The sequence below is a fragment of the Leuciscus leuciscus genome (genome assembly GCF_965113295.1).
Source record: "Leuciscus leuciscus genome assembly, chromosome: 16".
NCBI classification, from domain to species: domain Eukaryota; kingdom Metazoa; phylum Chordata; class Actinopteri; order Cypriniformes; family Leuciscidae; genus Leuciscus; species Leuciscus leuciscus.
In genome coordinates this window covers 20768622-20792097 of record NC_138740.1, presented here as the reverse complement: position 1 = coordinate 20792097, position 23476 = coordinate 20768622, and the positions used below count along the sequence as shown (strand labels likewise).

The 23476-nt window shown below is 36.8% G+C and overlaps 2 protein-coding genes across 3 annotated transcripts in view; both read left to right on the top strand.

The window, feature by feature from the left end:
- Positions 1-1349: 1349 nt before the first annotated feature.
- On the top strand, positions 1350-5409 carry calm3b (calmodulin 3b (phosphorylase kinase, delta)). 2 transcript variants are annotated; one of them, XM_082141080.1, is made up of 6 exons: positions 1358-1688; positions 2521-2551; positions 2963-3106; positions 3182-3288; positions 3381-3516; positions 3770-5409. In XM_082141080.1, exons 1-6 carry the CDS (start codon positions 1686-1688, stop codon positions 3796-3798), a joined length of 450 nt encoding a protein of 149 aa, XP_081997206.1. In that variant the 5' UTR covers positions 1358-1685; the 3' UTR covers positions 3799-5409. The 2 variants fall into 2 exon arrangements, with proteins under 2 accessions (XP_081997205.1, XP_081997206.1); XM_082141079.1 differs by having other exon boundaries at positions 1350-1688; positions 2963-3288.
- A 558-nt stretch (positions 5410-5967) lies between these two features.
- Positions 5968-23476, top strand: part of pcxa (pyruvate carboxylase a) — a 119934-nt gene continuing 102425 nt past the window's right edge. The window contains exons 1-7 of the mRNA XM_082141057.1: positions 5968-6315; positions 10988-11135; positions 11980-12164; positions 14305-14470; positions 15429-15574; positions 15809-15926; positions 17616-17767. Coding sequence (XP_081997183.1) covers positions 10988-11135; positions 11980-12164; positions 14305-14470; positions 15429-15574; positions 15809-15926; positions 17616-17767 — 915 coding nt within the window. The 5' untranslated portion in view covers positions 5968-6315. The remainder of the gene's footprint in view (positions 6316-10987; positions 11136-11979; positions 12165-14304; positions 14471-15428; positions 15575-15808; positions 15927-17615; positions 17768-23476) is intronic.

The following is a 23476-nucleotide window of genomic DNA, read 5'->3' as shown; positions in this document are numbered from 1 at the left end:
TTTATTTCAGGTAGGCTTCCCTCATCTATTTTCATAAGTGTTGCCAGCATAATGAGATGTAACGGAGACATGGTTGAATTATTAAAATCTACCGCCATAAAAGGGAGCAGCACTCATTGTCTCCAGCATAGCATGATATCAGGTGTCTCTACTGATGACTTCTTTATTTAGAGCTATTCATTATGCATATAGAGAGCTCAGTCTCACCTGGCTATTTTAACTCATTACAGATTTACAAACCCCTGCTGAGATCGGCTCAGAGCCTTGAGTGATGAGGGAGATTGTCTCAAATGTATATGAGGTCTGAGAGAACAGACCTAATGGACCCTTTTCACAGACTGTGATGAAGTGTTTTAACAGTCATCAGCATCTTTAATCCAGCAAAGTTTTTATATTTTATCATTTTCATTTTAAAAAAGTATGTATATTTTTAACACCATACTTGGTATTTTATTAACTTTGCAACAAATTACAAAAAAACTAAAGCTCTTTTGAGGTTGTTTCTAATACAGCAGCTGTGGGAGTGATGGTAAAGTTCAATTGAATGAAATGTCTTTCTCTCTTCTGACTGCCGTTATCAATCTCTCTCTATTTTTTCCTCTTTGAAAGTTGTGAAAACACTATTGTGGAGTTTTTCTTTTGCTATTTGAGCAAATGGGAACAGATATTTTGAATGTAGTCTCTCATTCACCACTATAGAAGTTTACCCAACTATGACAACTTCCACTTCTGAGAACCCTGGAAATGTGAAAAAGGGTCTATCATCACAAGAAACAAAGGCTCATCAACTGTCTTCTCAAAATATATTTCTATAGTTTATATCATTTGTAAGTTGCTTTGGATAAAAGCATAAAAGCATCTGCTAAATGATTAAATGTAAATCTAAAAGGGGAAAAAATAGATACTTGAAATATTACTGATGAATGAGTTATTTTCTCCTTATGTCCTCTACCTTTTCACAACTCACTTTTCTAGGTCAATTACTCATTTGGGACCACAAATCTGACCAAGAACCTCCACTTTTAGGCAACGCGTTGTGTTCCCTTCAAATGGTGTTTTTTTATTTAAACTTTATTTCTCTAAATAAGACATTCAAAATCACAGTACTGATCATAAAATGGGCGTATTTATAACAACAGACTCTAGCTCTGACATGCTGCCAGTCTGCAGCACTATCTGATTCTGCACTACTCGTTTTCCTGCGTCTGTGTCTTTAAGAAGTGCACTCATCGAGGACTCCCTGACGCATTGCAGGTGGCTGAAAACCAATCAAAATACGTTTCCTAGGTCAGCTGACGAGTGCCATCAGACTTCTATATATAAACTCTCCGGCACCATCCATTCAAACCTGAAAGCCACCTTTGAATGCTATGGCTTTTGAAAAGAATAATCATAAATTTACGCTGTACAATATATCGTTTTTATAAACTAAAACGGGAAAGTTTCTCTGTGCTATTTGGAGTTCAAACATTTTGACTACGTGGCGTAGGAAGACCATAGTAACAGCTTTGTTGTCAAGGAGTGCGACGTCCCACTTTGGACCGAAACACTAAGGCGTAGTAATATTGAAATTTGGGCGCACAGCAGCAGAAGATAGTGCTTGACAATCGCACGGGCGGAAAGCAAACGCTTGGGTTTCCATTTTTTATCTGCGTAAAGAGCAACGTAGTTCACACTAAATTACAATGGTAAGTAAGCCTTTATATCACTTTATTCTAATAGTAAAAGTGCAACGTTGCTACAAAAATGGCTGAGCGTTCACGGCGAAGTGATAGGTGTGAATGGGCTAGTGTTAGCTTAGCTCCTCGCGAGCTAACCGTCATTCTATTGAAAGAGCGCGCGAGCTCCCGGGCTAACGTCACTTAAACGGGTTACACACAGTTTTCATATTTCTTAGTGTTGAGTAAACGGCTTTATCGCTTGCCGTGTGACGTTTGCCAGTGTTTCCTATAATTGCAATTAGGCGCGAGACATTTACAGCATAAAATGTGCTATTCTAGCACATCCTCCTTGACTTGATTCCTTGTTGCTAGCTCGCCTCATGTCGGCGTCAGCAGGCAACAGTTTGAAAATATATGTACAAATCTCGATGGTTTACAGTAGACGGGACCCGTATCGTCTCTTGTGCAAAAAATAGTTCAAGGTTTTTATAATATATCGGATCGGCCACAACATGCTAGTAACGTTAGTTTCCCACAACATGCGCACTAATCCATTCAGTTGGCCTATAACCGTGAACCTCATTATAGTAAAAATAAAAAATGCAAATACAGTTAAATGTAGCAACGTAACGTTAGTCTGCTGTGACGGCGTTTTGTAATTTGCAAATTCACAGAGCCCTGAGTTAGGCGTTGTAGTCATGAATGACATCATCAAACTTGTAAAACAAGCTATCACGTGTTAGACACGTTCCTTTCAGTTTAACACGCAATAAATAAAGTTAAGCTTCAGACTGAAATCTCAGTGCTATCTGGCTATGTTTATAATAATTAACTGTTTTTGTGTGTATAATTTCTATAGGCTGATCAGCTAACAGAGGAGCAGATTGCTGGTATGTAAGATTAACCTTTACCTTAAAAGGATAGTTCACCCAAAAATTAAAATTTTGTCATTTGTCATCTGTCATTCGTTTAGTTGTTCTAAAACTGTATGAATTTCTTTCTTCTGTTTAACAAAAAATAAGATATTTTAAAGATTGTTTGAATCCAAACAGTTGATGGACCCCATTGACTTCCATAATATGGAGAATAAAAAAATACTATGGAAGTCAGTGGGGTATCATCTCAATATCATCTTTTGTGTTCAGCAGAAGAAAGAAATGTATACAGGTTTGGAACAACTTGAGTGTGAGTAAATGATGCCCAATTTTCATTTTGGGGTGAACTATCCCTTTAAACCAACAATATGATTTGATGATAATTGTATAGTATTTAATTCATTATCTGTGCTTCTTCTCCCCCAGAATTCAAGGAGGCCTTCTCCTTATTTGACAAAGACGGTGATGGTACCATCACTACTAAAGAGTTAGGGACTGTCATGCGCTCTTTGGGCCAGAATCCTACAGAGGCAGAGCTTCAGGATATGATCAATGAAGTTGATGCTGATGGTGAGGAAACCCTTCCACAGATAATGCCATGTTACTGTAGCTCTTCTCTAAATCTTATCTTTGTACCCCCCTCAGGCAATGGAACAATTGATTTCCCAGAGTTCCTTACTATGATGGCCAGAAAGATGAAGGACACAGATAGCGAGGAGGAGATCAGAGAAGCGTTCAGAGTTTTCGATAAGGTAAAATAGGTTTTCTTGGAAGCATGTTCTCACTTATTGAAAAAAAAAAAGGGAAATAATATTTTCCTCACTCAATGACTAATGCTTTACAGGATGGAAACGGTTATATCAGTGCAGCAGAGTTGCGTCATGTCATGACAAATCTGGGGGAGAAGCTTACAGACGAGGAAGTGGATGAAATGATCCGGGAGGCAGATATTGATGGTGATGGTCAGGTCAACTATGAAGGTATTCCACATGTTAATGTCATTGATGCATAGTGTTATATATTTTTATTTTTATATATGCAAGTGTGTATTGTCTGCTTAACTCCCAAGCTTGTGGTTGAGGTATTTAGAACAATTCAAGGGTCAAATGTATTATGGCTTTATGGATCATGGCTTAGTTTGTTGAAGTTTGTTTCTTGCAGAATTCTTGTGTAATCAGTTTGTAAAGGTTTGCACGTATATCTAATATTTGTTTCCCCCCCCCAATTTTTCAGAGTTTGTCCAGATGATGACAGCGAAGTAAAACTGGAAACCAAAAGGAGCACAGCAGACCAAACAGTGGGCAGCACTCTCACTGTCAACCTTCAACAAGCATTCACAACCCAATATCTTACTCCTCTCCATTTAGTTTTGCTCTCTTCTACTTTCCATTAGTTTAAACAGTCCCCTGCTCTGCTTGTTTTTACTTATGATCTTCTGTAATCTTTTTCCTACATTATCTGGTTTTCTTTGGAAGAAAACATTTACATGCACAACAAAGTTTAAATCTTGCATATATGATGGTGATAACAGCAGTGTAACACATGTATCAATATCAATATTTTAAAGATTGTGACATACTATATGGACAAGAGCAATGCATGCTTTGTTTACGTTTGGCATGTTTCTGTGTCTTTTGTTTTTCTTCCCAGCTTGCCTCTTTTTCTAACTTGCTAGTTCTCCTTTAACTGCATGTTTCTCATGCAAGCTCTGCTCAGTGGTCTTAGAACTGTATGGTGAATAACCATTCATGGATAATCAGGGGCTTTATATAACAAAACGGCTCAAACTTCCATGTCATAGTGTGATTGTTTTTGTAAGTGTAGAACTGTGTGTCTGAGCGAGTGCTTGTAGTTGGATTTAAAGTGGAGCCACTCAGTACAGTTTACGTTTTGGTATAGGGCTTGTTCTTTAGGGACCGCATAACTAATGTCTACAAAAAAAAAAAAAAAAAAAACCTTAGACAAACCTGTGTAGAATAATCCAGAGATGGTTAATTGGGGACCAATTATTTCAGTTAGTTTGCTTTGCCCCTTTTTTGTATTATTTGAGAGAAACATGGGGGGAAGTTTTTAACCTTCTTTCCAATGTCAATTTCCTCACTAATTTTACTACCCCAAAGCAATTGCCACCTATTTTGTTCTAGACTGGTGTAGAGAGGTTTAATGTTTGGTTTGAGCTCTATAAGTGTGGAGTTTTACTGAAGATGTAGAATATTTTCACCTTAATATACAGTCTTACATTTTGATGCTGCACTTGGTGTCCTAGTCAGTGGACCATTTCTATCTAGGGAAAAATATTAAATTTAAGCTGTGTGCTGATTCTTCCTGCAGGCTGTTCGATATATTTGTATACATCCATAGCACCTGCATTTTATGATTTTTTTTTTAAAAGAATTTTTCAGAACCAATGGCATGCTCTCCCATGGTCCTGTAGTTGTGGTCCATGCACAGTGGCAATTGGGATGGTGCGTAATGCTTGTCAATCAGTTAGACAGTGTCTGCTGTGTTGGTGCAGCAACTGCTGCCTTTAAATGCAGCTTTGAATGAAATCCATTTTTTTGTAACTGTATAGACCGTTAAACAAACAAATGGTTAAGGTTAAATGGCGTATAATGGTAGAATCACATACATTATGGTGGTAGTATTGCATCTTCTGCCCCAATTCTTAATTTATTCTACTGTTATGTTTTTTATGACCTTTATATGTTGTTGTTTTTTCTTCCTCTGAGATCTAAGTTTACGGTCTGGTTCTTTTTTCTCTCTTCCTCTGCCCATAAGGTAATATAGTAAAAAAAAAAAAAAAAAGGTTATGCATTCCATTGCAGAACTCTGGTTTTCTTGCTAAATAAACATCTTGGACCTCTGTTTCTAAATTACCTCTTTTTGTTCATAACACTGTTGCCTATATAACTGTAAATCTGCATGGGCTTATTAAAAATAGTGTAAGAGAGACAGAAAAGTGCATTTGATGTATATCTATTGTGTTTATTGTCATTTGTTTGCACAAGACAATATTAGGCCTTATTTTATGATTTTGAATCACATTACATCAATTAAAGGGTCAGCATGTCCACAGCATACCACTTAGAAACTAATACATACAAACAAACACATACATTGCAAATATTACAAACATATTTTATAACTTTGGGATGTGTAAAATTAGAAATGAGTGAGGGTAACAGAAACGTCCACATGACAGAGTCTGCAGTAATTATCCATCTGTAGTTTTGTCCCGTCATGAAACTACAACACCCAAGCTTTCCCCCAAACGTCCAATACCAGCACCTGTACAGAGCTGTTGATGATTGACGTCACGCAGAACGAATAGGTCACCGCCGATTTCAGCGCCAACCAATCCCATCAATGACAAGTGAGACGTAGGCGGGGACGCCAGTCTCAGAACATACACCAATAGTTTTCCAGTATACAGATGGGTGGTTTATTGATTCAAGAAAAAATGTTGCAACTGGCCAAATACTAAAAAGTGTTCAACTGATTTGTGGCAGGACAAGCCAACTCAGACATACTTCGGCAAACAATTTTAACGAGTTGAAAATCCAGCCGGGAATCTGAAGCATTCGGCTGCGAAATAACACCCTGTCAGGAGATGTAAATAAGCGAGTTCAGGCGAGACGCATTTAGTTACTTCGCTACGTACAATTGATATTCACTGAACTTACGCAGCGAGGATTTTACGTCTTCACGTATTCACGTTTCTTCCTCAAGGAACAGGATTGGACCCCAGAACGCCACTGCTGTGAGACAAGAATAAGAAGGTAAGACTGCATTCTCGCATTTTATGTTAATCGGATCAGATGAGATGATACAGGCGTTTTTTGAAACTGCTGTCGTAACTTATGCTTAATATTGCAAGTATGATGAGCACAAGTTGCTGCCCTAATAAACACTAGCCTCTTGATATGTTAAGTTGAGCTTATTTCAATGAACAGACAGTCGTGGCTTCTGCAGTAAATATTTATGAACCGTGTTAGAGTTTTGAAGTCGTCCAGCATGCGATCAAAGGGCATTGCACTCACGCTTTCCTCTGTTTGCTAACCCATGTGCCAATTGAATGAATCAAACTGGACAAGATGATGGAATTACAACATACTTACACCAATAGTTTGTCAGTAAACAGATGGGTGGTTTATTGATTCAAGAAAAAAAAAATATTGACCTATAAACTATTACCAAACATAAACACTTCATGGCTGCACGTCCGTTTAGAAAGGAATGTTGAAGCTTACTAATGGGAAATGGTTATTCATTGCGCAGCAAGTTCAGGTTCACTTTTAAATTGGCAGCTGTCGATGACAGTTTAACGTCCATCTGTCCAAGTCCAATCCCAATCCAGGAATGACAGTGTCAAACTGTCCCTTATGATGCCCCAAATATTAATAGGGCAGTTTACAACAAATAAAGAAATGAACAGTGATTTGGACATCAGTAACATGATTTTCGCTATATGGAGGTTGGAGGAGGAAGTTGGCTGAATTATAATTATTTTTCACCATTTTAATCTTTTAAAATATTATATTACTATAAATATTATCTTTTATATTTTTTTTGTTGTGCAGCTGCCATGTACATTAATATCCAGGTTTTATTTGGTTGTTTGAGCAGATTCAGCATAACTTTTATGTCCCTTTTTTAATTATTGTACATGCAGTTTTTATTAATTGAATTGGATTCCAGTTCACATGAATTGTTCTATATTTTGTTATATATTATACACAGTTACGTAACACTGAACATGTTTTATGAAGAGCAGCAGGTGTCTGATAATATGACACTTATGAACATCTTCAGAAACCTGATGACTCTTGAATTCTGGGATATATTGGAGTCATCATCATCAGCCACATGGTGGCAACCGATGATGTGCTAAAAGCAGCAGAATCATGCAGACTGCCTGTCTTTTCATCCCATTTCACATCTACCATCTTGCCATTGCTTAAAATATACAGTCATGTGATGAAGAAATTCTATGGTTTTATTTATCAGGCCATAATAAAAAATAATCTGGTCTTTAGCAGGTCTTAAAATGAAGTAAATACAACCCAGATGCAGACAACACATGACCTACTGTATTAGACTGTCATTATTTAAAAAAAGCCAAAATGGAGAAACTATGGGTGACAAACTAAGTACATCCAATGATTCAGTTGCTTGTAGAGACACTTTTAGCAGTAATAATTTTAAGTAATACTTTTCTATATGAATTTATCAGTCTCTCACATCGTTGTGGAGGAATTTTGTCCCACTATTCACTGCAACGTTGCTTCAGTTCATTGAGGTTTGCAGGAATTTGTTAAATACACGGCTCTCTTAAGGTCCTGCCACAGCAGTTCGATCGGGTTGAGGTCTGGACTTTGACTGGGCCAATGCAAACATCTTGATTATGGCCCATTTTTTGGCCAAGCTTTAGATGTCGGACAGATGGCCTCACATTTGACTTCAGAATACATTTGGTATACAGAGGAGTTCATGGTCGTCTCAATGACTGCAAGGTGCCCAGGTCCTGTGGCTGCAAAACAAGCCAAAAATCATCACCCCTCCACAACTGTGCTTGACAGTTGGTATTTTTTGTTTCTCTGAGCAGTGCATGGTCGGACCTTGAGGTGAATTTGCTGAGTCGTCCACTCAGATTGGCAACTGTCTCGAATGTTTTCCACTTGTGAATAATCTTCATCACTGTAGAATGATGGACTTGTTTGGAAATGGCCTTATAACCCTTCCTAGATTGATGGCAGCAACAATTGCAACTCTAAGTTCATTGCTGATGTCTTTCCTCCTTGGCATTTTGTTAACACACACCTAAATGCTCCAGAACATCAAACTGCGTGTCAAACTTCTACTTTTATAGAGTTGTTCACGCTTGCTGATGATCAATTAATCAAAGACATATTTGATTAGCAGCGTCTGACTGCTATTTACCCTTTTAATTCCTGTGGAAGCAGTAAGAGTGTACTTTGATTGTCACACATGGCTTCTCCATTTTGGCCTAGTTTTTGTTCAATAAACCATGACACGGTGTAATATGTCATGAGTTGTTGTTCATCTGAGGTTTTATCTACCTCATTTTAAGACCTGCCAAGGACCAGATTATTTTTTTATTATGTCCTGAAACGTAAAACCATAAAATTCAAAAGGGTGTACTTTCTTTTTCACATGACTGTATATGTTCATGCATACATTATGAGTGACACACAGACTTCTTTGTAAGCCTTGTTTGTGGTGCATTTTGGGATTGGTATGATCCAAGAAAAAGGTTTATTGCATGTTTAAATATTGTATTGCCCTTATGTTTTTGTGTAACAGGTAAGTCTCTCATAATGGGTAAGAAAGATGTGGCAGAATGAGTGAGACCAGAGGATATATTCTGGGCTTGTTTTTTTCCTCTATTGTATAGGCAAATAAATGGCCCTGTGTTCTCATAAGTTGGGCTGTGAGTGAGTTTGTAAGTGGATCTCTGTGCATTGCTAAGGTTTACTTTTGAGTAGTAGAGTAATTCTTTTTTTTCTTTTTTATGGACCAAGCCTGCAGGCTGTGCCAACATACTCTTGGATTAAAGTTTTAATGCGAATGTTTCACTTAATCTCTCAAAGCCACTTGCTTCTACACAGTCAGGAGGGATATTTTGCATAATTTGCAAAATTTGTAACATGATGATGATCATTTTGCTACCAAATCACACCAATTAACCCCTCTCTGTTTTACATGGCCCAATTCACATACATATTAGAATGCCATTCCCACATTGTCCCATCTCCACACAGTCATTCACATAAATGTGCTGCTATTGTTTACAGCAGCTTCAGATTCTCTCCTCTGCAGTGCAAACCTCTGCAACCTCTTGTATAAGTGTCAGGTTCTCTCTCTCAGGCAGGACACAGTTGCTGTATTGTTGTGATTTTTGGCAGAGGAATTCCCCTTATTCAGGAGAAGACAAGTATAACAACAGTTGAACTTTCCCGGAACCACAGAAGAGTTAGAGTGAAATTGGACACCTTAAATATGCTCCCATGTGAAATCAGCCGTAGCTTTTGTGATTTGCAGATTAGAAATGAATCTAGGGGCCATATGCTGTGCAAATACCTTTCCTTTGCAGTCGGTAGACTTTTGAGCATGTTTTTGCGATATCCTCGAATGTAATTTAGTATCAGATGCATGGGCAAATATAAACCAGGTGTGTTTGCTAGTTCTCCCCACTCCTAAATTAATTGATAATTGGAATTTTCAACTGGTTTTGCTTCAGTACATTGGACGTCAAATGACCCATCACATTACCAGAATGGCTTATTGTAAAAAAAAAAAATTATAGTTTTAAAAATCTGCAAAAATTATTAACATGACATGGGATGAATAGAAAAATCGAAAAATTATGTCTAACACAAAATTAAGGACTAACAATGTGCCAAATGTTGTATTTAGGAAGGTATTTGTTATATTGTTATTGTTACAATATTGGTATCTGCCGATGTAGGATATTTAATTATGCATGCTTTGTTCTCCTATTTTAACATTTATTAGTTTGTCATAAACTAATGCTCAATTAAAGTCAATATTAATAAACTCTAATAATTTAGTAACACTGTTAACGTCTGAATGAAATACATTTTCCCCATCTTTTTTCTAAATGCATCGTAATGATATTTTTGTGAACGATTCATACTTGTTCATATAACATGCTGTTGTTTTTTTAGTCTGGTTGAAGTGACCAAACCCAAACCCCCCCCCCCCCCCCCACATCCACTCGGAATGCAAATTTGTAGCCCCCCCGAATGCGATTGGGCTAGTTTTGGGTGTGTTTTGATGAGAAATTGAGTCAGTTTTGTTGCGCAACCCTGCTTTTATTGTCTGTTCTGTAGTCTTTATAGCCTTTTGTCTCCTGCGGCTTCAGAGTCTCTCTGATCCTTCAGTGTTTCCCACAGAGTTTAATCAGTTCTGCTGTTGTTTCAGGTGTTCAGTGTCGGCCTTAGAAGCTTTGTCCACAGGCAATATGATCACGATATAACATTGTGTTTTTGTTCTGTTCGGCCCTGTGGGCACTTGACCTTGTTCATGTTTTTCAGTATGTGTGGATAAGCTTGAAATACAGCTTTTTTTTTTTAAAGACAGGCTTGAGTATCTTCTCACGTAGGATATGCCAGTCTTCTTTCTTTGTCCAAGTGCTTGTGGATTTGTCTGTTGTTCTATTTTGCAGCACTCATTTACTACACAAGGCGTATTCTCCTGTTGTCCCATGTATTATTTTCCTTGACCTCACTTTCCCTTTAGTTCGAGTGTTGACTCTTGTTATCTCCAGAGCTCCTGTGTGAAACACTTGCAAGGCTAATCCTAATCACTTTGGTTCTTTACAGATGCAGATAACACTCAATAGATATCACTACCGGAGCATGAAGGAACTGCTTTCTGTAACGCCTATCTTTGGCTCTCGTTCTCTAGATGCTGCTACAGGTGGGACTGGGAGGACAGCGCTCTGCCCTGGGGCTGTTAGCCATCAGGAGGGTGTGGATTATGACCCGCTCCGCCCATACTGCACCGCAGACACTGGAGTACAAACCCATCAAAAAGGTCATGGTGGCCAACAGAGGTGTGTCAGCAGCGGCTGTGCTCTGAATGTGGTACTAGCATACTAGCTAGTGGTACTAGCTGCTAACTGTTAAACATTATGTGATACAGTTATTGAAACATTAATTTGACATTTAAAAAAACAGATTTTAGTTTAGATTGTTTTATTTTATTTGTAGTATTGTATATATTTTTCAAATTACAGGAATATAACACTTTAATAAATATATAAATAAACCATTCAAATTTTATACAATAGTGAAATAAAAAATATTTGATAAAAATTATAAAAAATCCTGAAAAAATGTAGTTTCCACAAAAATCTTGCGGCACAAAAAGCAGCACAGCTGTTCTCAACATTGATAGTAATACTAAATGTTTATTGAGCACCAGATCAGCATATTAGAATGATTTGTGAAGGATCATGTGACACTGAAGACTAGAGTAATGATGCTGAAAATTCAGCTTTGCCATCACAGAAAATATAAAATGTTATACATAAAAAAAATATTAAAATAAAAATAGTATTTTTATTATGTTACTCGTTTACTGTATTTGTATCAAATAAATGCAGTTTTGGTGAGCATTAGAGACTTCTTTCAAAAACATTACAAAATCTTACAGACTTACAACTATTTTTAAAAAAGTAATAATTTTCTGATTATTGCAATCAGATCGAATTTTAAAGTTAATGCATCCATAAAATACGGTTTAAGATATTGTTTACTGTAGAAATAACAAAGGTTGTGTCCTATTCTGAACATAACCATTCTCAGTCTCTCTGTCTTTTGTCCTTCCTCTGTAAAAGACATGGTATGAATGAATTGTACACTCATGCATTGTAATTCATGAAACGCTCTTTGCAGGAGAGATTGCCATCCGGGTGTTTCGGGCATGCACAGAGCTGGGGATCCGGACAGTGGCCGTCTACTCTGAGCAGGACACAGGTCAGATGCACAGACAAAAGGCAGATGAAGCTTACCTCATCGGCAAGGGGCTGCCACCTGTAGCGGCCTACCTGCATATACCAGACATCATCAAAGTGGCCAAGGTCAGACTTTTCTCACACTCGTGTGGGTTCAGTAAAGATACTCTGTGAATCCTCTGTACAGTAGTTCAGTTTTCAACTTGCATTTTTACATGGTTTTTCACTGGCTTCAAGCGCAAAAATTTGCCTATATATATATATATCAAATAAAATAAAGATTTTATAATGTTATATTTACAATTATAATTTGACACTTTTTTTTATTATGTTTTGGAGTATGTAGACTTTTACGCTCATCAAGGCTGCATTTATTTGATCAAAAATACAGTAAAATCAGGATATATTATTATAACAATTGAAAATAACAGTTGTAATGCTTAATATTTTTTGTGGAAATTTATTTTTAAAAAAGTCAGGATTCTATGATGAATAGAAACTTCAAAAGAACAGAATTTGAATTTTTTCCCGTCACTGTCAATCAATTTAATGATTTTTTGCTAAATAAAAGTATTAATTACTTTAAAAAGTATTGTTCCCAAACCTTTGAATGGTAGTGAATTTAACATTTTACTTTAAAAATATTTAAAATATATTATTTATTGTTCTTATGCATTTGTCACACACAAATACAGGTATTTTTTCATCTAATAAGTTATCGTTACTAAGAAAAGATTCAGTAATAGCTAGAAATAAAACAAACACTATAATTATTCAGGAAACTCCAAGACAGCAATAAATTAAAAATTATGTAAATTGTTACTAATTGGTTTGTTATTTTCAACCCATTCTTATTGATACCACCAAAACGCTCCAACACCATTCTATGCCTGCAAGCAATGTGATTTTAATTGGCTGAATCGACAACCAAATGTCACAGAAAACCAAATATTTGAGTATGCAATAGGGTAAGGGACATTTCCATCAACTGACTCTGTTTGTCTCAAAAACCAGACTGTTTGCTTCAAAGCAGCAATGTATTCACAAGTTTTTAACACCTGCGAATTTTGTTGTTTATGTGGTGAAATGGTAGATTAGGATCGCGTGACCTCTAAAGTACACGTACAGCCTGCAGTGATTGGACAGATAGAGCACAAACAGAGGTGCTAAGAGCAGTAATTGCACGTAATTATTCCTTCTGAAAAGAGTTCAGAGTCTGCTGCCAAGAAGACAGGGTAGTGTAGCTGTAAAAACCCTCAACAGGCGGCTGCTCTCCCACATCTCATTTTCTGATTAAATACCTCAGGCAACAATCAATAGACAAGCTAGTCAGTTATTGGTTTAATCAATAAATAAACAAACATACTGCATCAATTCAACACTTTACCTCATGTGTGCCGAAAAAAATGTCCTATGTTGTATTAGGTGCATGAAACATTCCTAACATCTTGTTATGACTTGTTTAAGAGACAGCTACATCAGTTAACCTTAAAAAGAGGTCGATAAACAAAAGGTTTTCAGTCCGTTGGTGAAGTTGGGCTGTATTCTTGGAAGGAACGGAAGTCACTACTGCTATTTAGCTGATAATGGAAAGAGCTGTATCTACAATATTATGACTCAAAGTAATGAAGTACAGGGTTACTGGCAACACTAAGGTTAGGTCATGGGTTTACTCTAAGTCTCAGTGGATAAAAGCTTCCGCTAAATGTGTAAATGCATTGGGGGGAAAGAAGTCTCTTTAAACAACAGTTTTCTATTTTAATACATTTTAAAATGGAATTCATCCCTTTGATGGCGAAGCAGAATTTTCAGCAGCTAATCTTCAGTGTCACATGATCCTTCAGGAATCATTCTAATATGATTTATTTGCTCAGGAAATATTTCTTTTAATTATCAATGTTGAAAACCGTTGTGCTGCTTAATATTTTAGTGGAAACCCTGATACTTTTTGCACAATCATTTGACAGTTATTTGACCAAAATAACATTTACTTAAAATTTCTAACAATATAAATGTCTTTACTGTCACTTTTGATCAATTTAATGCATCCTTGCTGAATAAAAGTAGTAATTTATTTAGAATTTTTGGTTTTTGTTTTACATGTATTGACCCCAAACTTTTGAATGGTAGTGTATATGAATCTCCTCTTTTTACAAGTGTTATCACTTGTCATTCTGAATAATAAATGTGATAATACCGCAGTTATTTGAAAATGGGTTTTTGGGGATTAATCGTGACACAATACTTCACATTATGTGTCTGGCAGGAGAATGGCGTAGATGCCATCCACCCAGGCTATGGCTTCCTGTCAGAACGAGCAGATTTTGCCCAGGCTTGTATGGATGCTGGGGTACGTTTTATCGGCCCCACCCCAGACGTGGTGCGTAAGATGGGGGACAAAGTTGAGGCTCGTACCATTGCCATCAGTGCAGGTAAAGCGTTTATCATACACCATGCTCTCTCTCATCACAATGTATCATTCATGACATTCATTCATTCATTCATACTCATGACAAAGTATTCAACTGTTGTTGACTAGAGTGCAAAAGTGCCCGTCCACTTTTTTATTGCCTTGGTTCCTAAAGTATTTTCCCCTAGGGATTTTTAAAAGGTCTTTGTTAAAGAGCTTATAAGCCATAAGCCATGAACCAGACAAACCAGCTATGAGGTGAATCACAACATTACAAACTTTGATTGGAACCAGAAACTATTTGAAAATTGGACAAAAAGACAAGGGTAAAAGACTGCAAGGTGCAGTAAGCGATTTTTGAAAAGCGTGTTGAAAGCGTGGGGTGTGTTTGTTTGGGTTGATTTGAAATATCAACAGTGATTCTCAGAAATCGCTTACTGCACCTTATCAGCTTTAATGAGGAAAAGAACTGCAATCCCATGAAGCATTGCAAATGATGATCAAAATAAAAATGTAAATAGAAATATGAAACATTTATTTTACAATAGTTGCATTTACTGGTTTAAAATGTTAATGTTTTCTGTAAAATTGATCTGAAAATGTTTAACATTTTTACTGTACTTTTACAGATTTTTTTTTTTTTCTGTAAAAATGACAGGCTTTTTTACAGGGTAGATTTCAGTTACTTGGCCTGTATGTTTTGACTCTATTTACAGCATTTTCAGTGCTTCATGAGAATGAGTGGGTACTAAAATGTTCTTTTGGGGCGATTTGCTCAGTTCAGTTCTCTTATTATTATAATCTCTGGTTATTTCATGTAGAAAAATGATTTTAAATGCTTTTTAAAATTAAAATCTTAAATTACTAAACCTAAATTCGTCTACTAAACTAGTATTGTATCAATATTTTCATGGTACATAAAAGAATGGCATTGCTACAGTACATGTCCAAAAAAATTGCTTTTTCTGGTCATCCTACAGGTGTGCCGGTGGTACCTGGAACAGAGGGTCCCATCTCATCTTTGCAGGAAGCTCAAGAGTTCTCCAACAGCTACGGCTTCCCGATTATCTTCAAGGCTGCGTACGGGGGCGGGGGCCGTGGGATGCGGGTGGTCAAAGAGTATGAGGTATCGTGTCTGAGAGTAACATTATTTGTTGTGGATTGGAACACATTTAATCTTTGCTCCGCTCCTTCAAAGAACCAGTTGCGAGCTTTGACACTGGAGGGCTTTTAAATGAGCATTAAAGTGAGGCCCTTGTGTACACTTTAGATTTGTTTGCTGTTCAGTTAGTGGTGCTGTATGAATTAGTGTGCTGGGTATTTGCACCGGGTGACCCTCTGGCTGTGTGTGTGTGACCAGGAACTAGAGGAGAACTATCAGCGAGCGTACTCTGAGGCCCTGACCGCCTTTGGCAATGGAGCTCTGTTTGTGGAGAAGTTCATTGAGAAACCCAGACACATCGAGGTGCAGATCCTTGGTAAGTGAGTTCGATTGTGTTGGGCTAGTCTCTGGACAACAACTGCAAATCAAGTATTCTAATATAAAACATTTTAAAAAAAGTTCAACCAATAATGAACATTCTGTCATTTACTCACTTTCATGTCATTCCAGACCTGTATGACTTTATCTACTGTAGAACACAAAAGGATAAATGTTGCTCTTTTCCAAGCATTTAATGTGAAAAAAGGTCTTAATCTTAAGAAAAAGGCACAAAAGTAACATAATAGTGGCCCAGATGACTTGTTTGTTATATTTCAAGTTTTTTGAAGCCATTTAGTAGCTTTGTGTGAGGACAGACTGAAATTTAAGATAATCTTTCCTTTCAGTGGTCTTTTAAACACTGACTGGATCAGTAGGTATGCTTACATTCACTAATTTTCATTAGTCTGATTGAATGGAATCCAGTTTCAGATTTTGAGAGTTCTGTTTATATATACCCTAAACTTTGCAGTCCGATTAACATGTCTCTACATGTTATACATGTGCATTACACAGGTATTCAGAACCAAATATCAGCACATTCACAGTGCCAAGTATTTGCGGTTTTAGCAAATATGTAGCAAACATTTATGCCTGGTTTCACAGACAAGGCTAAAGCGTAGTCACACACTAAAATCCATATTTGAGCTGTTTCAACTTTAAGCAACTTACACTGATATATTGTAAGATATGCAAGTGTTTTGTCTCAAGATGCAGGCACATTTATAAAACCTACTTACATGTCCTAATTTAACTAAGGCCTAATCCTGACTAAATCTAAGCCCTGTCTGTGAATCCAGGCCTTGGTCTCCTCTACTGACCAGTTCAAAAGACATAAATAAACATGCACCCATTTGGAAGACATGTAAAAACATTTGCATCATGGCACTGCACATGTGCACAAGGTATATTTGAATAAACTGTTTACCATTTATCAAATGGGTAATTAAATAAATCTGCACCACCCATTTCAGCCGAATCGTAATTTCATTCAGATCGAGCTCAGTCGAATTGATTGTTTACATTTCAGTCTGATTGAGCTATCAATCTGATTACAAACAGAGTATTAGGTTGCATGTAAATGAAGGTAGTGAGTTTACCCGCTCCGTCCAAACTTTTGTAAGGTGCAAGGTGTGAAATGTCATGATTTCCAGTGATAATATTTCAAAATATTATTATATGGCTTCAGAAGAAATTTTTGTAATATATTATGGTGCTTTTTGAAGCTTGAAAGCTTCAGTCCTCATTCATTGTAATTGCTTGCAAAAGAACAACCAGGACTCTTTAAAATTTCTCCTTTTGTGTCCCGATGGAAAAAGTCACTCGGGTTTGGAACGACATGAGGGTGAGTAAATGATGACAGGATTTTTACTTTAAATCTGTTCCCAGACATCGTCATTGAAGAAGTGCTCAAAACCCCCAACAACAAATTAGATTATTTAAATAGATTGTCTGGCATTTAATTAAAACATTTTTGGATATTTGTATGTAGCACACTGATCTCAACAGTGAACAGAATGGTGCAGTGCTCTGCTGCCAGCTAATTTGCATAGTGTCTATTGATCTGTTAAATGATTGTGTTTGTTATATTTTGGAGAAATACTAGCAGATGAGTTTGTTTACACTGCCAGATGGGTTTAAGACTTCAGTGTAATGCTCAATGAGTTGATCGGTCCATTGTGTATAGGCGATAAATACGGCAATGTCATTCACCTGTACGAGAGGGACTGCTCAATCCAGAGGAGACACCAGAAGGTGGTGGAGATCGCACCCGCCTCACAGCTGGACCAACACCTCAGAGACAGACTGACTGCTGACTCCGTGAACCTCGCTCGACAGGTACAACACATCTGACAGATGCCGGCATTGGCTTTTTTCCAAACTGTATGCAAATGCAGATGTTACTTTTTAATTTCAGTTATTAAACCCAAAACACCCACTTCAAATCTAACCTGTTTTTTACAGTTTTTGTCTTTGATAAAGAGATCCTTTGAATTTAGTCAATATTTTGTCATGTCATATACATTATTTAAGTCAATTTACTGACTAATTTAGTTGAAAAGAGCAAAATAAATATAAATTAATATTCTAATTTGATAAAATATAATTTTATCTTAATTACTATTAATATTATTACTTCTTTACCAAATAATATTATTTAAATATGTAACATGAATACTGTACTTGTTGTGAACAACACATATATTTAAGCTGTAATATTATGTTTATGTTGTGTATATCTGATGCGTCATCGGATGTGTTAATTAACCTGCTCACAAAGCGCTTCAGGTTACGGGTGTTTCACTGTTCAGCTTCATCTTGCACGTGTCTTGCAGGTGATTCCCAGATATTGACTGTGATTGTATTGTTTCAAACAATCATATTCTTTCTAGATTTTTCCTTAAAGGGATAGTTCACTTTGAAATTAATTTTTGGTATGTTTTAGCTTACCTCAAGGGCATCCAAGATGTAGGTGTCTTTTTTTCCGCAGTAGTTTCAATTTAGATATTTTTAGGTCAAACCGTTCTTGTCTGTCAGTCATATAATGCAGGTCTATGGTCACTGTCTCAAAGAGCATGCCGAGTGATCTGATCTGACGTGTACGCAGACTGGTGCATAGATATATACACTAGATGTCGCCTTAAAGACATTCGTTCCAATGAACTGCCGTAGACAAGGCGACATCTAGTGTGTATATATCTATGCACCAGTCTGCGTACACGTCAGATCAGATCACTCGGACATGGCTGTGTTTAAGAGGTAAAAACGATATAAATACTGTTCGTTTTCTCACGCTCGTTTCGTGTCTTAGGCCATCAATGTGTACTTATGATGGGGAATTGTTTAATTTGGACGACGGGGGATTGTTTTAATTTGGACTCTGTGCATGCTCTTTGAGATAATGACCATAGACCTGCATTATATGACTGACAGACAAGAACGGTTTGACCTAAAAATATCAAAATTGAAACTACTGCGGAAAAAAAGACACCTACATCTTGGATGCCCTTGAGGTAAGCTAAAACATACCAAAAATTTATTTCAAAGTGAACTATCCTTTTAAAAAGCAAAACAAAAACATTGATAGTGTATTGTTAAAGGAATAGTTCACCCAAAAATTTTAATTCTGTCGTCATTTGATCTGTCAACCTCAATTTGTTTCAAACCTTTATGAATTTCTTTCTTCTGCTGAACACAAAAGAAGATATATTGAAGAATACGAGTAACCAAACAGTTGATGGACCCCATTGACTTCCATTGGGGTCCATCAACCAAGTGTTATTTCTTTTGTCATATTTTCTTCAACAGTATGTTTTACGTAAAATCATTTACTTGTCGTCATAATGTTTTTTTTTTTTCCCAAACGCCAGCCAGTGAGGAGGAAGTATTTTAGAAAACAAAAATGTGAAACAAAAACCTAAATTTAGGTCTATTGCAGTACATGAGAATACAGTACACTGAATTAGACAGCAGGTGGTGCTGCTGTGCCATTGGATTGAGAAACATAATCAAACTTTTCCATTCATCCATTTCACTGCATAAACGTATGGCAAGACCAAAAAATGGTTTATTGTTGCAGCAGACAAGCTGTTAGAGAAACACAGTAGCATCTGCCTTAAAGTATCAAAGCTCCTAAAAATCTCAATAGCAATCCATTATTTTGATTGATAACCGGTTTCGACCGCAAAACTATTTGTGCTGTAACCTCTTAGTGCTTTCCAGATGATATGCAGATGGGTCTTGGCGTCGATATGTGTTCATTACACATGTTTTTTTTTTTTCATATGTTCATCTGGCTGACTCTCATCTCTGTATGCCAGTCTGAGCAAGCATATGGAGTTCCTGCACTGGCATTTGGCAAAGTTTGAACCCCTCAATTGTGATTTTTAATATTTTATCAGGAGGATATATGAGAAAGAGCGGTGGTTCTTTTTTGGAGGAGATTTTTGCCACCAGGTTACAAAAAATGATGGGTCGATCTGAAGATGCACACAACCCATGCCAATTATTCCTTTAAGCTTCTCCCCTCTTGGTTACTGTTTGCTAACTCTGTCTTTGAGACATTATATAAAGCTTGTCAATGTGATTTCTCACGTAAACGTGATTTTCAGTAATATATACTCATAAAGGGGTATAAATGGATTGGATTTAAATTGGCTGGAATGAATAAGGTCTTTGCACAGCATTTGTATCTGCCATTTTTTTTATTTTTTGAAAGAAATTGTTAAATTACATGGTAATGTGATTAAAAACAGAATTGAGGCAAATGCTTAAAGCATTTTGAGAGCAAAAAAAGCTACTTTTGAAAGAGATTACAGCTGATATCATTAGTGTTAAGTGCCCAGAACGGTTCTTCAACAGACTCACCAGCACTGTGAACTCTGCTTTGACCTGAATCAATAAGTAAATGAATTAATGTTAACAAAGTAAGGTTAATTTACTTCTGAGCAAATGTGGCGGGTGTCCTTATTGCTTATTACTCGCTCATTTGGGAGTAAAGGCTGACATGACAGCATGCACCTGTCAATATTTATTTTAGTTTTGGAAAATGGTAAAAACTACCATTTTTATCCTCTTGCTAATCCAGTAAAACAAAATTCATCAATTGCTAACATAATATTGATAATTAATGTTTTAGACGTGTTTCTTTTATAAAACAAACTACTGACCCTTTTGCTATTTACACAGTATTTTGCTCCTAAATCGCAGTCTGCGATTTATCATTTGTCAGTCTGATTTTAGCGTGACATTTATACAAGTTGAAAACACAAGCCAAACTGACAGTTTCTAAAATCTAAAGTGCGACTTCTTGACAGGCGGCTTCTGCTACGTTTTTGATCAAACGCCAGTGAAGACATGCTGTATATGTCAGATTTGCAGTAAGTCATTTTGGATAATTTCTGCCAATTGTATAAATGTAAAAGGAAACACCCTGTTGTCCTCGCATGTGTTCTTCATCTCCAGTGTGTTTACGTTTGACGTTTTGAAGCGTTTGTGAGTGACAGTGGAGGGTTGTATTTAAAAAGAGAAAGTTATTGACTGATTATTGACGTGTTCCTGTGCCGATGAACTGACCTCATGAATGAAAGAGTCATTCTAAACAGAAAGAACAGAGTTTTTATAAGAAAATATTAATTATTCTCGGACTGCGTGAAGATTGATTTGAATTCTCCGTATTAAAGGTAGGGTAGGCAATTCTCAGAGAGGTTAGCAATAGCAAGCTAACTTTGAAAGCATAAGATCCCACCCTCCCTTCAGAGCGTCTCCAAACCCACACCTCCTCCAAAACACGTGAAAATACCTACAGTGACAGGCAGGTAGGACATCGTATTATTGCATTCGGATCAAATGCAATGATTGGACAAATATTTTATGGTCCTAAGCCTTTCAGAGATGATATATAAACACGTGCTGGTCAGAATTATTTGCCCCCTTGGTAAATATGATCAAAGATGGCTGTAAAAAATAACTCTTGCAAAAAATCGAACCTTTCCTTGAAGTAAAATAATAGAATTTTCATTTTTGGCTGAACTATCCCTTTAACAAATGATGGAGAAAAGGGAGCAAATGTCGTGAGGCGGATTTGAACTTGCAACATGTTAGACATGTTAGACTCAACGTGTTAGAGCATTAGCTCATTTTCACAAGTGGTTTCAGAACCCCGCTTCACACTGGAAATGTAATTCATTTCATAGTTGGTAGCAGTTTTTGCTGTTTCTGTTGACTTGTTTGTGCGAGCGTGTGTAATCATGTCCTATGTGCCTCATTGCATGCCTTTCTTAGCACATCAGTCTGATGAATCACAAACATGACATTTCTTGCGTAGTATTAATAACGCTATTACTATTCATGAAAGTTCTTGCACATGGTGGATTTTTCCTAGCAATGTTCAAAGACATTTACATTTCTCAAGCAATTTTAGATATAGAGTTCCTGAATAAACATGCATGATTACGTTCGGAGAGGCTGTAATCAGCTGCCACATTGAAGAGATTCATTCAGTGTGTTAAGTGTAGAGTTACTTCCACTTCTGAATTCAACAGACACGCGTACAGATAAAATACAGCGTCGATCACCCGTCTTTCACCCCTTCTGGACTATCTGCTGACAGTTGTTAAGCATTCTGCAGAATATGAATGCATTAGCATTTCTGTGCGTGCGTGTGTGCGCAAACGAGAGCGATGGAGTATTGTCTGTGTGAGTGTGAAGTGAGGAAACTTGGTGAATGAGGGGAGAGAGAGAGCTAAAATCTCTCCTCCATCTGTTCTATCATATGGACAAGGGAAATAGAGAAGATGGCCTGGCTTTCAGATTTCTCAGAGCAAGCATTAAAACCTCATTTGAGCTTTTGACATGTTCCCTTAGACGCTTGAAGCTCCCTTCAATCTCATTTTCTATTGCTGAGTACAGCTTTTCTCTTAAGAGCAGCGGGATGTATCCCTCTGTTCTCTCACCGTTGGCTCCGTCTTTAATGTCAAAGAAAAAAGAAAATTCTCCCTGGCTCTTTTAATTGTCTAATTCCGTTTTTGAAGCGTGGCAGAACGTTCACTCGACTCTGTAAGAATGAAATGGCATATCACCATCATGTTTAATCATTAGAAATGTATGTCACAGAAATAGAAATGTCATGTGTGATAATGTTTCCCCTTCTTTATGTTGGGGCAAACATGACTTGAGCTGACATTTAGCAGACATTCAACACTGTTTCTAGCACTAGCCATAAGAATATGAACTGGGTCATTCTTTGAGACGGTGATTTTTCTTGTTTGATAAGGTTTAATTCTCTTAAGTTTTTGGTATAATTTTAAACATTGTTTTAAACAAGTTGTATGCGTAAGTGTTAATGTACCACCTACATTTTTTACATATTCCTTTAAGAAAGGTAACAGATTTGATAGTAACAGGGTTGACATTTTTGCTAGTTTATTATGCTCAAGGTCATGAAACTAAAAAGCATTTTTGATAATTTAGTGCTGATGTTTAAAAATGTTCTACTTGTAACAAGCCTTTTTTCCCTTGGTCGAACATTATTAAAGCTAGAGCTTATTTAGAGATATCAGCCGAATGGCTTAGTGCAGGCGCTAATGGATCCTAGGTTATATCTCGTAAATTACACCCCTAATAATGCCCAAAATGGTACCAAACTTCTACAGTAGTACAAATAGGTTCTGTACTCATAAAACGAGGCATTGGAAAGTTTGTAAGTACATCAGGAGTTTATTTAAATAACACTTGCCTGATGGCTTATGCTACCGCTAACCCGGACGTCGAGGTCACTTCAGTGATTTGGGAAAAACCCGTTAAAATTGTGACCTGTACTCCCAAAAATAATAAAACATAAAAGTGAGTGGACTTTATTTAGTGCCATTTACTTTCTGAAAGGACAATAATGCCATAATGACAGGTTATATATTTATTTAAACATTTGTTTTTCTTTTTGGAATAGTTTATTACTTTTAAAAGGGGAGAAATATCAGGCAACGGCTGATTTAAAAAAGGCGGATTTGAACCTTGGTCGCATCAAAAGCTAACGCCACCGGCCTTTCT